Below are 15710 nucleotides of genomic sequence, written 5' to 3'. Positions count from 1 at the left end.
CTCACCCACTCTTTCTGAGATTTTTTTCCCCAGTATCCAAACGGAGTCAAGATATAACAAACAGAAACAGGCCTATGCAAGAAAAGGCTCCACTGTTGCCTTGGTCAAAGAATAAGCAAGCCCCTGGCTTAAATACTGGGCACAATCTTGTGCAATGTTATAGAAAGAATTAGGGAAAGCTGCAAAAAAAAAAGATCAAAGACAGAGAATGTGAAAGGCGCTCATTATGGCTTTAGTTTAGAAGTGAAACTAGACTGTTCTAAGCAGGGCACCCTGAGTGAGCCAGCACAGTGAGCTTTGTGCCATACCTGCTGTGCCTGGAGCCGGTGCTGCAGCTGGAGCCGCAGCTGGTTGGGCTGGCTCTGGATGATGCTGGCGGGCCGCAGGCCAGGCCGAGGCTGCATGCGCAGGGCGGTGTAGCCGGGACGCTGCCCCATGGGGTGGAAGCTGGGGTCCTGCATGGGTGCGTAGCTGCCCTGAGCCATCTGAGCCTGAGCCGTGTACTGCTGGGAGAAAACCTGAGCCTTCTGCTCCAACAGCATGCTCGAGTCCTGGCTGGAGAAGGTCTCTGGGTCCACAGCTTGGCTCTGCAAAAACACGGGGATGACATAAGCAGTTGGTGGGACATGGCTTCCACATGACTGTATGAGACCACATACAAGATGACCCTTCCGGCATATGAGCACTTTTATATAGCCAATGAAGTAAAACTTTTTTTCTTTGTATTATTATTGCCTTCCTTTTTTCTTACAAAACAAATATAATTGCATTTTGGTGTTAATGACTCATGTTCATGAAGACAAATTCTGCCTTTCTTTTCTGTTTTAAAAACAATGACTTGCATTCTTTGTCATGTTCTTAGCATAACGATTTTATCATTGTGTTAATGAATAAAAGCTTGGAATAACAAATCTTGTAATAAAACCTGCAAATAAGGCAATGGCAGGATATTTTTGCAGTTGAATCAGAGACAAATTCAAATACATTACAAATGAATAAGGATGAGAAAGTGGATTTTGATCAGCATCTTTAGACAAAATAATGACTTGAAATAAAGATGCCTAAAACTACTACTGAAGCTAATGGGAATGAAGTGCCTAATTCTTTCTGGGCACTTTGGCACAAACAGATGATTACCTGTTAGCATAAAAAGCAATCACAACTCTAAACTCTATTCTAGATACTCTCTAATATTTGCTCTAGCCAGAATAATTTTACAGCTTATTCCACAGTGTCCTTAGAAATTGAGTTATCTAAATTTCACTGCCCTCATGAAATAAACATTTTAAGCTTTTCTAGGATGTTTGATGGATATTAAAAAACAGCATATCCTAAAACGTGACAGTTGCCTTATCTGCAAAACCCTCTGAGCATTTCCACTAAGATATTAATTAAACACAAATATAATTAAGATCGAGTTTGAAATAAAACATTATTCATATTTTTGGGTGGTGGTATTCCACAAGGTATGGAACAGTGCATGGAAATTTCGCAACACAAAACTGAAGTTCACCAATGACACTTCACTGAGTTCTGTGCTGTACCAAGGTAATTTGGGAATGTTCTTCACATGTCCAAAGCAAGATTTAATCGCTCCTATTTCACAGTTACAGATAGTGCATGAATGAGGAGAAATAAGAGTAGTATCTAAAACACAGAGATAGTTCAGAAGTTATCACCAGGCTGCTACTGAACCCCAGGAAGCGAAACGAGTGTTCTAGCCTTGTCTGAGAATATGAAATAATTATGGAGACACTTAAGGCTGTTTCAGAAATATAATTTTGATGTCAGAAACATCAAGTATCAGCTTTTCTTCAAAAGCTTTTTGAAAGTTTTTTTTAATACACATTTTTGTGCTATATAGGACTGAAATGGACCAGAACCAAGTGAAAGCTAGCAAAAGGAACTGTGAGAAGGTAAGTAAAACTTAATGCAGCATGTTCCTAATTAAAAATAAACACATACTTCTAAGTGGAATGAAATTATTTGCTTCAAGGTGAAGAATGAGTATCCTTTATCTCACATTAATTAACTAAGGAAAAAAAAAAACAACAAACAGGTGAAATGACAGTTTTGCCTATCCAAAAGCTTGCTGTTAGTGTAATACAAAGGTATTAATCCTGCTTCTTTGATCTTAGGTCTACATAACCTTTTTTGCTTCTTCTCTTAGCCCTATTCCTGGCTGTGATCTTACCTTTCTCCCACCCAGAGCTGTTCCTCAGACCACGAGGTAAGCAAAAGCTGTTAGTTTGGGTCAGTTACTTCATCTTAGCTTGTAACTCCCTTCTTCAACACACACTTCACCCCTATCTTCCAATTTATCCTTTAACTTCCACACCTAATAAAGGTAACGCAGATTCCACTATACCTGGCTAACGAGTTCAGGTATTCCCAGAGCCCTGTCGATTTCTTCTAAGCCATCAAAATTCCTTAGTGCCATATAAAGCTGATCCAGGAGAGCACCCTCATCGCTTGGTGATTCTGATGAAGGATGATTACACAAGAGATCATCTGGTGAGCTGCCAAATGGTTGCCTGTGAAAACACGAATACAGCGTTGGTAAACAGCTGCTGTAAGCTGAGGATTAGTAGTCAAATAGAACTAACAAGTGGAGACAGAAATTACTTTAATAGCTGTCAATTTTGTTTAGAAACCTATTCTGGATGAAAGTTTGGCCTCCCAAAGAAACAGCTAAATAGCATGATTAATGCCTGTCAAGACCCTTCAAGAACTGCATATCCAACACTCAGTGTGCCCGACTGAAGATTTCCTACTGTAGAGAGAAGCATATCAGCAGAGAGTGGGGTATAGAAGTCAGAATGGAACACAATCACTGAACACGGAAAGCTAAATAAATTTATTTTCAGGTAACTGCAACTTTGAATTTTAGATATTGCATTAAATTTACAATCACAAGCTGAGAAAAAAAATCATTTCCATAGTTCCTCTGAACTGCTTTTCTATCACACTAAGCAAACTGAAGAGTCATAGAGGGGTCCAAAGATTGCCTGAACGCCTACAACTGAGCAGCTGGAAGATCGGGCTAGAAGCAGAAGAAAAGGACATTCCCCTTATTGTTTGCAGTAAAACACTGCAATAACTCAGCACATCCTATGGAACTGCACACTTGGGTACCAGTTTATGCATTTGGCTATATGCCTCAGTATAGCATCAGCAGGAATTTGGATACTGCCAGGCCGATGTGGCCCTACAAACCGTGCCTACCTCAGCCCTGGATTTGTATGCAAAGCACACACACACTTACAAAGAGAGAACTAAGGTTTATTCCCAACCCAAAGGAGGAAACTTACTGAGAAATAAACTACATGTGAAATGACACCTTAGCAGCAGACAAAGGACATGTTTTTGCTTTGCACCATTCACATGTTGTAGGGCTTCTACATCACACACAACACTACAAGATTACAAGAGAAAATATTAAGAGAAAAGCATGCTGTGAGTTAAGGGCAGCTACCATGAGCACATCATGGTAGAATCCCACCCCAGGTAATTACTCAGAGAAAAGAAAAGGTGCCACATATGGGGAGAGAGAAAAGCACTATGTGAGAAGCCTTTGAAACCTTTTTGCATGCTTGTTTGGTAAAACAAACAAACAAAAAGGCCATGCTTTTGTAATTAGTTTCCATAACGAGATACACGGTTGCCCTGAAAGTCTAATCTCTACACCAATGCTGAGTGGAAAGGAAGAGATGCATCATTGGGCTACACACGTAAAAATGCCCTGAAGGACAACAGACAGAACTATGTGTGTATGCATATGACATATCTTTAAGACACTGCAAAAGCATTTATCAATCTCATACACAGAAAAGTTTCTACAGCTCTCAAGATAGCATTACAAATCAGCAAAGAGGATAAGATAATGCAGTCAAAAGATTCAACTTTCTTCACACACTTTTTTTCCCAACTTTTTCCTCTTCATTTCCTTTTTGGCACTCTTCCCATCTGCCACTAGGTAAGACATTCAGGAGAAGATATACAGGTCTTTTTGAAAATTGTAAACTACTCCTTGTGGTTTTGAGATTATTTAAAAGACATAATAACAAACATGTATTTTACATGAGAGTTAAACTGTGATCCAATGGTGGTTCTGGTTAACTTGGGAGGAGCTAAACTCCTGGAGAGGAGGCCTCCCCTTCACTTCATCTATTCTTCACTTTCAGAGGATTTAGGTCAATTGAAAAGGAACAAACAGAAGAGATGATGACAAAATCCTGCACGGCTAAAAGCACTGCTCCAATATGGGAAAAGACAGCCATGTTGTAAATACAAAGGCTTCTTTTTTTTTTTTTTTTTTTTGTGAAGTCGCCTTTTTCCACTTCCAGTTTTAAGCATTTTCCTTGCACAAGTGCTGCTCCGAAAGTAATGCCTCCTATTTTATTACATCAGAGATGGATGTTGGTGGTATGGCATTAGAAACAGAGCCTTCCCACCTATATTCCGTTACATTCTGTTGCTGTGCGGCAGGAGGAAGCAGATGGACAGTCTGACAAAATGGCACCTGACATGGAAGTGCAGACAGAGAGACGATGTGGGATTTAATTCCTTCATCATGTGGAAAAAATGGCACCCACTGACATTCACTGATGTTTGTTGAATGTTTCTGGAGACCGAACAGTGGATATGATGAGCACAGTGAGGCAGTGGGTGGTGTGTTTCAGCTATGGTGACTGCAATAGTGGTCACCTCTGTAGGTGCAAAAGTAGTTTTCAGAATAACCCATGTCCTTAACAGTATAATGCAATGTTAACAAGAACACCGCTAAAACTAGACAGAATTATGCTCATATTCATATTTGAGAAGTGAAATTGATGCAATTATGTGCAGCACTGGCAGCATTTGCTGTGATACAAAACTCTTAATTCCTCCAACCCAATAAATGGCAAAGAAAGCATTTGCAAGTGTTACTGCAACATGTATACACTTGATGAGCATAAAATACTACAAGCACTACATTGATATATCTGTGGTGATATTTTACACAGGACTTTTAAAAAAAAAAAAACTTTGGCCTGTTGAATCTCTCCATGCTTCAATGTGTCACTAAGACTCACCTGTTCTGGCCACCAAAGGTTGCCTGGTCTATAGGCAAGATGCTGTCTGGCCATGGTGCAGTCTGATTTGGAGGAGCCTGCTGTTGGCTATACTGAGGTCCTCCCATGTTCATCTCCAATTCAGATGGCCCTAATCAAGGAAAAATAACCATACAGATTTTGATACTCTCATGATAATCCTTTCCACTGAATCACCAATGTCGCAGTAAAAGCATTAAGATTCTAGTAACACTACATTTTGAAGCATCGTTATTTTTTGTTAAATACCACTTCTAAAGCTTGAGAAAATAATATAAGAGCTGCGACAGGGTTCAAAACCATAAAACAGCAAACATGATATCACAGATGTAAAATATGAGTAAGAAAAGTACTTTGAAAGGTAGTATACAAAGTCAGCATCATAAGAGCAGTGCACTTGCTTCAGAACCGGCCAAGTACAGTGACAATATTTACAGCATTTCCTATTTAAACTTTTTCACATTCGCTTTCTTAGGAAATCCATACCATTAAGAAGCTAAAGAGTATCAGGAGCTGTTATTAACATGTTAAAAATTGGCATTTTATACACCTTCCTTCCTACTCCCACAGGAAGCTTTCACCGTGGAATCCAGTTCTCATCGAATCTAGAACTGCAGTGAGACTTTCTGGTGCTTCATCTGACGACCCAGCGCTCAAGGAAAAGCACAGCTGCGCACACTTACCCATATTCATGACCTGAGATGGAAGCATCTGCCTTGGGCCAGGCTGGTTGCTAGGTCTCAAGGGGATGCTGGCCGTGGGGTTGCGGATCAGGCCTGCCTGCACCGGCCTGTTCATGGTGCTAGCGGTGGGCGCACATGTCACCCTCACAGCAGAAGCCTGGCTTCCCCACTCTCCAGATGTCATGGCAGGTCGCGGGGCACTACCGCTGATCATTCCTGCACAAAAGTCGGGCAGAGTCAGGTGGAGGAGCATGACTCGGGGCAGCTTCAGCACTGCGGCTGATGAGCTACATTTTTAGAGATGAAAATGCAGCGGTTTCGCTCAAAGCGCACTGTATCACAACTGCCTGTCCAGATGTGCAAGGCTACAGAGAGATGCTGTACACTGCTTAGTCAAGGGAGGGGAGATATGATGCATTTTACACGTGGAAGATCCTTTTATCATTTCTGAAACACTGTTAGGAGTAAGTGCTCCCACGTGTAGTCTGCAACAGGTGCTGAGGGTGTGTGGATAGCACTGACTTCCTTCCTCAGGAAATGAATCACGTTTGCTGATGTGTGTCTGCTTTACTTTCCAAGTGCTAAGTGAGAATGAAGATTTGAGTAACAACATGTTATCGCTACACATGCTTGCAAATTATAAAGGATTAAATTCAAATTTGCATTCTGCAAGCATCTTTTGGCAAGTCCTTTAATTCATAGTATACAGCCTTCTTAGCTTCGAGGCTTACCCAAGATAATCTTGAACCAATATACAGTGCAGGGAAATTACTCACAGGAACTTTCCGATAGAAGCTGAAGTTCATTACCGTTAGTTTAGGGGAAGTCCTCCTACATCTACTGTAAACAACTGATATGGTTTATTTACACTTGGAATACACAGAAAACTACACTCTGACAGGAGTAAAAAAGCCAATGCAATACACACACAAGAAAGCAAAGCAACAAAACACATACTTAAAGCAGTGTGTTTGTACAGCTTGTACATTTCAATGTGATGCAGTTTAGAGAGCAGATAAAATACGGATTTCAGACTGGAATATTGCTCCATCCAGATGTATTTTGCAACATCCTTCAATGAATCTTAAAAACTACCCTCACAATTAGTACTAATTTACTCAATTGTTCGGTAACATATAACCAAGGAGAAGAACCCTCTGCAGAGGGTCACAGTTTCATCTGCTGAGTAAAATTTGCTTCAATATTGCATCCTCAGGTTTGTTTTGCTCGTGTACGTATTCTATCAGCTGAAATATGTGGTGTGCTAAAACAAATGGCAGGAACACAGATAATACTCTCTAACTTGTATACATAAGATGAATAACATCCTCAGACATATATACAGAAGGTGAAAGTAATAGGACACTTGAAAGACAACAAGCTGACCTCTAATGTACTCAAATAAGATATTTCAGAGCCTGACAGTACATCTCCTTTAATACTGATGCAAAATAAATATACTGGTATATATTGGTACATTGGTAATGAACAGCCAGCTTAAAGGACTTAAAATATGCATTTTTTTTCAGTTTTCTTAGCAGTTGTTTCACACTTGTACAGTCTTGGACTGTATATTAGTTGAAATAAGTCTCTCTGACTTCTGGTGAAATGCCCTTTAGTATCTTTATACAACATTAAAGTAACATGAAGGAATCAGTGTACCACTCCTTGTCCAGGACAAGGAGTAATACCATTACAAGATCTCATGGTTCCAGAAAAAAACAGTTTCAGAAAATGATGAGGGCAATTATTTTTTTCTTCAATTTAAAATGAGAACTAACATTAATAAGTAAAGGATAAATAAGGGCAATTGCAGGGTCTGTAAAGGTACATACCAAAAGAGTAATAATAAGGTCTACAGTTTTGTTTTGAAAGGACCACTTGTACAAAGTGGAATGGTTCATTTATTTACTTTCTTGAGTCAGGAAGGTTTGATTTTTACCTACCTAAACTGGGCAGAAAGATCTGATTTTCACCTATCTAAACTTCAGCTAAACCTGGGACATCAATGTGAACAGACTCTAACTGCCAATACAATATGTGCATGTACAAGTGTGCAAAGAACATACCTAAAAATATGCAGAAAGTTCAAAATAAAGATGCCAATATGTAACAGCACACTGAACACATTTTTTTCCAGACTGGATACATGCATTTCATTCCTGTTAACAATCTCAGCATTAAGTTACAGGTAATGTAGTCTGTGAACCAATTACATTAAAACAAATGGAAAGTGTTCTTACCTGTGCTACTGTTTCCTAATGCTCCTTGACTTCCTATCATCCCTTCATTCCTGCCCATCAGTCCTGGTTGAGGTATCACTGAATATGGGCTACTTGTCCTTATGGGTGGGAAGGCTCCTGCACCTGTTGGGCTCTGCAGTGTGATGTCAAGTGGTAAATTCTGGTTTGGTAATAACCTGCCCAGCTGCCCTGCTCGTGGGTTATTAAAAGCTACACAGAAGGAGCAAACAAAAAGCAAAGTTACAAGAATGGAAACTTGTAAAAAAAAAAAAAAGAAAAAAGAAAAGAAAGAAAGAAAGAACCCAAACACACTCAAAGCTCTGGGCTGAGTTATTTAATGCTGCTTAATTTACCCACTCCATCTGTCTGAGAGACATCCCTTCTCGACATTTTCATGTAAATTTCAAAATGGAACATTCTGACACTGAGAGAGATATGACTTATGTTTTTAAAACCTTAACTGATAAATTGAACTTAGAGGGCCACTGTAGCAAAATATACCACTATGTGATGTGCATACTACTTCCAGTTAATCTTATATCTAGTAGGATGGTAATTGTGTTTAGATGTCACTGAGGAAGACTGCTAGGAATGATCTAAGTCTTGAAATTTTTCCAGCATAAGCAGTATCCTTGAAGAAATTACCAAATTTAAGGAAGGACTGAATCTATATCTGATCCTGTACCTCCACCTCGATGTCTCCTTACTATTTTATTTTATTTTAATTTTGTCATTAATAAACACTGGTCTAGATTTAGAGCTATAGCACCATAATATTCTGGAAAACAGAACTGTGTTTGATGGGTCCTGTCATCCTTCTTTAGCTATTTTCTTCTCCTGAGTTGTTCTGTGCTCTTAAAATCAGCCTCTGCAAAGGCTGTCTAACAAAAGTGAGATTCAGATCTTGACTGGCAAATATCTGGCTCAGCTGGTCAATGTTCAAATGCATGAAACCATCTCCTGAGTGTACAAGTAGTTTTCAAACATGAGACGAACACTAACCATGTGCCTTTGTGACTCTGTTTCCAATCACACAAAAAACACAAACACATATGAACTATTCTTGTAAAAGCATTATTTGCAGTGATTTCTGATAGACTTTCCCAAAAGAGTTTCTGTTTCAATAGCATCCTTAGGGCAACTTCTACATTTTACAGTTCACTGTGTAAGAAAGAATTCAAATAAGTTATTTCTTATTTTAGATCAATAACCATAGTTCTGAATTTGAGAACTTAGATGAGGTTTAATAATCTCGTTAAGTACAGCAACATTATATTAGAAAGGTCTCTTGTCTCTTCTTCCTCCTTTATAAAGCTGGGTTATAAGAATTCTCTCTGCATATGTCAATTTTCTGTTAGGTGAATCTGTGTAGAAGGAATAAATTACATCACATACACTTATTTCCTAACCATGAGGTCACACTTTTGTTTTCACTGTCCAGAGAAGCAAATAACTTATGAGACAAAAATGACTCCATAAAGTCTTGGACTGACCCAAAACTTATCACTATTGATGATTTCAGAACAGTTTTCCCTATAAGCCTGAAAGACCACACAGATGAGTTAGTTACTACATCTGTAACTGCAAGCATGGCTTAGGTTGTAAGGGACCTTAAAGAGCTCCAGCCCCCTGCTGTGGGCAGGGTTGCCACCTGGCTGTCCAGGGCCACATCCAGTTTGACCTTGAATGATTCCTTGTCAAATTATGTTATGTATTAAAAAAAAGCATAATCAGAATGGCTCCATTTAATTAAGAATATTACCTAAACTCCATTTTATGAAACAAAACAAAACAATAACCCTCCAGTGTGCACCTAAGGAGGTTGAACAGATGCTGCTGTCCTAGCTAACAGGGGGAAAAAGTGAAACAGCGACTCTGTATATTTTTCTTAATATTGTATATATTTTTTAATATTGTATATTATTCACAGCTGATAAAACTGCTGCTTTGCTTGCTTTCCACTATTTTATGGTGACACACCAACACTTCAACCATGATGTGTAAATTAGTTGATGAAGCTAAGGAACACAGTCATCTGGAAGTGAAACACACGCTCTCATGATGCCGACAGCCCTGCAGCAGCAGCATCCCCTGCATAACTGCAGCACTTTCCGACAGAAAGGTTTATTTTGAGAGCACACCTCAAATCTCTCTGAGAAAGGATCTGAGCGCACTGTGTGAATGAGATGACCGCAGATGGCGCTCCGCCATCGCACACGGCCGGGGAAGGCTGAACTGCTGCCTCTTTCCTCCCCCACCGCAGGCCCACAGGCACACAGCCCCTCGCCAGGCTGCACACACTTTCCCTGGCCATGCGCAAGCCGGACTCACTGCTCTGTGAAATCCTCATGGCTGGTTTCTGGGTGGCCACAGCCGTGCCGGGGCTGCTGTCACTGGTGAGCTGCATGAGGTCATTGATGATGGCTTGCTTGTCGACCGAGCCTGCCGGCGCGCCTGGGCGGCTCTCTGGGAAAAGCTGCGGTAGCTGGCTGTTCTGCAGGTCATCCAGGATCTCCTCCAAGTTATCCAACTCGCTGCCTGGCTGCAAGCAGAGAAAACACAACACACGTTGCTGCTCAACTGTGCAGGTCGCCTGGGGCTCACCCACCTTGCTTTGGGGAGCCTGGCACAGCAGGCTCTCCAGGCACTCCCTTCAAGGCCCTGGCACTGGGACGCACACAGCCACGCGACACGTACCTCGTGCCAACGGGAACTGGGAGGCTTCTTGCAGCACGTGTAATTTGGCAGGGAGAGAGATCCCACAGTGATGAAGATGGGGGTTTATGTAGGTACAACGAATACTGCTTTCAGCACAGTTGTACTTCCAGTCTCTTTATGACTTGATTAAAAGCATATGATGGAAAAGTTGCTTCATGGCTAAAACAACTCCCCATGCGTATTTTCTTTGTTACATTAAAAATCATAACAGTGAATAACTTTATAGAACTTAACTGGCAAAAAATACACATTTCAGTGAAGCTCTATAAATTAACAACTGTCAACCAGTTACTAGATTAGGAATTTATTTTGCTGACAGCTTTCCAGATCTGTGAAAATAACTTGTCTACAGCAAGAAAGAAATCTAATTAAGTTCAATCCAATAGAAATCTAGCATGAAATGAAGATGGCAGAAAGATTAAGTTCATCCTACACTAACATAAATACTGACCTGCACATATTTCTTGAAAATGTTACTTTTCACCAGTACTGCTTTTGTCAACCACTCTGTCTATGAACACTCAGAACTGAAAAATTCTGCCCACTGCAAGTTGGACTACAATTATAAATTCTCCAATTCTACTTTAAATAGGAGCTACTTTTAAAACTCTGTTGGGTAATGGCTGCAAATAAGCAGTACAGTCTCAGTTACCTGTAAGTTAGACAGGAAACATTTTATGACAGTATTTATAATAAAAACCTCACCCTTAAATCAGCATCTTCCTTAGTAATCTAAAAACATGGAAGAGGGATACAGCTCAAGCAGACTGGATGGTAAGGGAACAGAGCAACAGCACCACAAATACACACACACTAAGATACCATTTTCCTGTTCTTTTTCATTCACCCATCACATCATGAGCACATTTGCTTATTCAGAGAGAGCTTGTGCTGCAGAGGTCAGCAACGAGAGAAGAAATACCTGAGCTGAGAAGAAATACCTGAGCTGAAATACCTTCAACCATCTACCGAGCTGCTTGGCCTAGCTAAGAAGTGGTGGGCTAATGCTGTATTAAACTCCTGCTGCCATGGCTAACCTGCTCCTGGACAGCTGAGCTCTTTTACTCAAAGGTAGCTAGGGTGTCTTTATGTTACATCTCTCCATCCCTTCTTTGGTGCATTTGCTGCAGATAAACATGATATTACACTTCCCTTCTTCCACATGACCTTGTAGTCCTACAGACCAGACTATACAGTGCAGAGAGGTAAGAATTTACCAGGTTGAAAAGCAGCATGTGGGTGATCTGGAGGCTGGTGTTAGTAGCAAAGTGGTAGAAAATCACAGAATCAAGAGGACTGGAAGAAATTTAAAGCCTCAAAGCAGACAATCAGTATATGCCATAGTCTACAGAAGTTGATATAACCTCTTGTTAAAGACAGGCAGTGACAAAATCCACAGCTTCCCCAGGGAATTTCTTTCAGCCCTCTACCATCTATACCATTCAAGTTTGGTTTCTTTTTTGTGTCAACACTAAACTTTTTTTTTTCTTCTGCATTTGAAAGCTGCTTTGTACTTTTTAAGATAAAGTTAAGCAATCTAAAATTTTCTAACCTTCTGCAACATATAACCTATTTTCTAGACTTCTTATCACTCTTGATAAGTCAGCTCTCATGGTCTACCTTCAGCTCACTCACATTACTGTTGCAGTGCAGTGTCCAGACCAGCACTTTGGTTACTCTCCCTGTCTCCTTTTTTTTTCTCTGTGCCATTATTTTTACCTAATTGTAATAAATAGCATTTATTCATCCTCAGTATTCTCTCAAGGTTTTGCCAACATATTTCCTACTTGCAAAGAAAATTAAATTCTATCCTCCAAAGTATTTCGACATTCAAGCATTACATGCAGCCTTACTAAGTGTCCTCCATCAGGTCGTTCAGGTTAACTAAAAGACAGAATAGCTGCCGCTCAAGTTCCTGCAGTACCTCCACTTTGACACTGAATCCTTAAATAACTACTTTGTGTGTAAGGATTTCCAAGCAGCTTCCTATACACTCTCAGTAGTTTCATCTTGACCCTGCATCTCAGATCTGCTTACGAGAATGCCTCGTGTAACCGTGCCAAAAAGCCTTACTCAATTCAAGATGCACTGCTTCTCTTCAGCCAAAAAGCCCGTTACCCTGTAGCAGAAGGAAAATAGATGGGTCTGACATTGCCTGCTCTTGGCAAATCCCCATGCTGCCTCGCTACCTCCCAGGCTCGTACAGGCAGTTTGGTTGACACAGCATAGCAACAGAAAAGGTCGAGCCAGGAGGAATTGAATGTCATCAGAAGAAACCTAAATCATTATGAGGACAGGTGATAAGCAGATTCAGAAAGGCACTCCAAGCAAGAGACAGTCAAGAAATGTTTACAGAAGCTGCATTTTGAGCACTGGGAGAGCTGATGGAAGAAGACTGCAAGAGCCTGTAGAGGAGGCTGATGTAGAGTATCATGAATTATGAAAGGATGATTCAATACTCTTTGGGGGAATGAAGACATATGGCCTTCATTAAGCATACTTTAGACAACAGTGAGGGAAATTTTTACATGTTGCAGATTTTTTTCCTTTGAATTTGTGCAGGACTTCATTTTATTTTATTTTTATTTATTTATTTGTTTGTTTGTTTTGAACATTGCAGCTACTGCAACTTGTATAAGCATCAGGCACTAAAAAAAAAAATCCCACAAAACAACAAACTAACAAACAGAGAAGAACATATGATACAAAAGTGTCAGAAAAGTGCACTCCTCTCAGTGCCTTTAATTCCTCCCAGGAAGTGGTAATGAAAGGCCTAATACAACAGATCTATTTAACAACATAAATACATAATCTCCTTTTTTTTTTAATTTTTTTTTTTTTGCTTTAGCATGATCAATACCAAATACTTTAATTTTTGATGAGATGAGGGTTCTCAACTGTTGCAAAAATACCAAGATAGCGTTAGCTATGATGTTAGCCTAAGTTTTTCCAGACCCACCCTCAAATGGCACCATATGTGTAGAAGCTAGTGTTAAAATATTTACTTGGTAAGTTTCATGGGATCTTTCTTTTATTTATACTCTGTATTTATTTTGTTAATGGTCTAGATTGAACTGTATGTAAATAGAAGGCACACCCTAAACTCCCTGTAAAGCAATTATTTGTCATGAATTAAAAAAAATTCCCTGATAAAGTGCAACGAATCACAAGAAAGTTCTTGTGCATTTATTTTTACTACCTCTAAACAACACAACACAGTTCTCCATGGAAGTGAGAAACTAGATCCTAGAATACAGTAGACAGTTTGCTTAGAATTTTTTTCCCTTTTGAAGAAGCACCTTCTTTCGAAGTACTTTCCATCATCACATAAAGGAAGTTCAACTATCAACAGAATTCTGTTAGTAAAATTAAAACAGTTTGGTTTAGAAATGTTGCCATGTCAAAGCCTAGCTTCCACTGAGGGGATTTTTCCATAAATTAAGACTGGATAATGCCCTGAACTCTGCAGTCTCTGGGGAGCTCTTTTTCACTGTGGGCAATGCCCACAGCTTGCGTGCACTGAGACTGCATTCCAAACTCCATACATCTCCCTTACAACCACATATGACAAATGCACCTGGGACCTTTTGCTCACCACAGGATGGCTTTAGGTGTGGACACAACCTGTGGATTATAGAAGGAAGGTATAGTTACAGTTAGCTCACTAGCTACCTCCTTGGTTAGGCAAACATTTGAACATGAAAAGTAAAAAGAAAACAGCAAATTCTGCTTCAAGCCCACAAACAGAAGGATTAAAAAGGAGAAAATATAAGTCAGAAGTGGAATCAATACTGTATCTTCCTCCCTGCTAACTCTAATAAACATACTGTTGTATTCCCACTCTAAGGTTCCCACAGAATTTTGAGAAGAAACCAACAACTATTGTTAATCTAATAGATTCTGAACTCTAAGAAACAGTTTTTTTGGAAGATCAGGATATGTAGAGGAGATAAATTAGTGTCAGGCCATTACTAGTTTCCATGTAAAGCAAGAGCATAGCAGTGTTCACAAGACGTGTGAGGGACACCAGAGCAGTGTTAATTTTGGGAGAAAAAGGTACGTGCTTATGAAGTGTTTCTGGAACAGTACTGGTAGAGACAGTAGCATTACAAAGCTCCTGTCAGACAAACAGACTGTCTATATTGTCTGCTGGCTAAACGAGAGGCAAATACTTCTAGAGATAACAATTTCACTCCATACTATGCCAAGTGTTTTCTCAGAGGATAAGTCATGTCACGTTCCTACATCTTGGCTTCTTTATCTGTAATATGAACATCATAATCCACACCCAGTTTTACGAGAGTTTTGCAGTACAAAATAGCAAAACAAAATGCTTCTCTTGCAATGCAATATGTGACCTTATTCAACACATGATGCTTCTGCGATGCTCCCCTATACTCTTATTCACCTCCAAGCTGCTTCTGTCAGAGCTGATGAAGAACAGCAGCATTAGATAAAGCAGGTTTCACAAGTGTGTCCTAAGTCAGCGATGAAGCAGATGAAAGAGATCCAGTTATAGCCACCACTAAAGGGCAAGGAGAGCCTGGTCATTACACTGCGTTTTGTTTCATTTTGCTTGGAGGGAAGTAGCCAGAAGATGTAGATCCTCCATCATGGGCTGCTCCAGAGCAGCACCCGTGCGTGCTCTGTGTTTCTGAGAGACAGGAGAATCAGAGGAGGACAGTGCTGGAGAATTTGAGGTGAAGTCCTGCTACGGCAGCCCCACAGGTAGTGCCCTGCGCTGGCTCACTGCTGAGGGACAACCTCTGAAACAAATCTGTAGCCACAGGACTCATACTCCCACTGCTTTCCCTGTTTAGTAGTAGAGAATGGCACAAGTGCTTGTGTAGTCGACAGCAGCAGTCCTGCAGGACTCTCTCATCTTTTCCCCCACAGCGGCCTGAACTGGAACAGCAATCAGCCTAACAAAGCTCGATAACTCTCATCACGCCAAGGAAGGGAAAAAGGTGCAG

General features: G+C 40.3%; 1 protein-coding gene across 1 annotated transcript in view; it reads right to left on the bottom strand.

Annotated features, from left to right (window-relative positions):
- NCOA2 (nuclear receptor coactivator 2) overlaps window positions 1–15710 on the bottom strand; it is a 184002-nt gene that overhangs the window by 18806 nt on the left and 149486 nt on the right. Inside the window, exons 13-18 of the mRNA XM_065752777.1 lie at window positions 10351–10561; window positions 8020–8229; window positions 5777–5992; window positions 5076–5205; window positions 2369–2534; window positions 309–587 (exon numbers count right to left, since the gene is read on the bottom strand). Of these exons, the coding sequence (XP_065608849.1) occupies window positions 309–587; window positions 2369–2534; window positions 5076–5205; window positions 5777–5992; window positions 8020–8229; window positions 10351–10561 (1212 nt within the window). The remainder of the gene's footprint in view (window positions 1–308; window positions 588–2368; window positions 2535–5075; window positions 5206–5776; window positions 5993–8019; window positions 8230–10350; window positions 10562–15710) is intronic.

This window comes from Cyrtonyx montezumae, unplaced genomic scaffold (genome assembly GCF_038088225.1).
Source record: "Cyrtonyx montezumae isolate F1298 unplaced genomic scaffold, pur_monq_1.0 scaffold_8, whole genome shotgun sequence".
Lineage (NCBI taxonomy): Eukaryota > Metazoa > Chordata > Aves > Galliformes > Odontophoridae > Cyrtonyx > Cyrtonyx montezumae.
The sequence above is the reverse complement of the archived record's forward strand: the minus strand, read 5'-3'. Positions and strand labels throughout refer to the sequence as shown.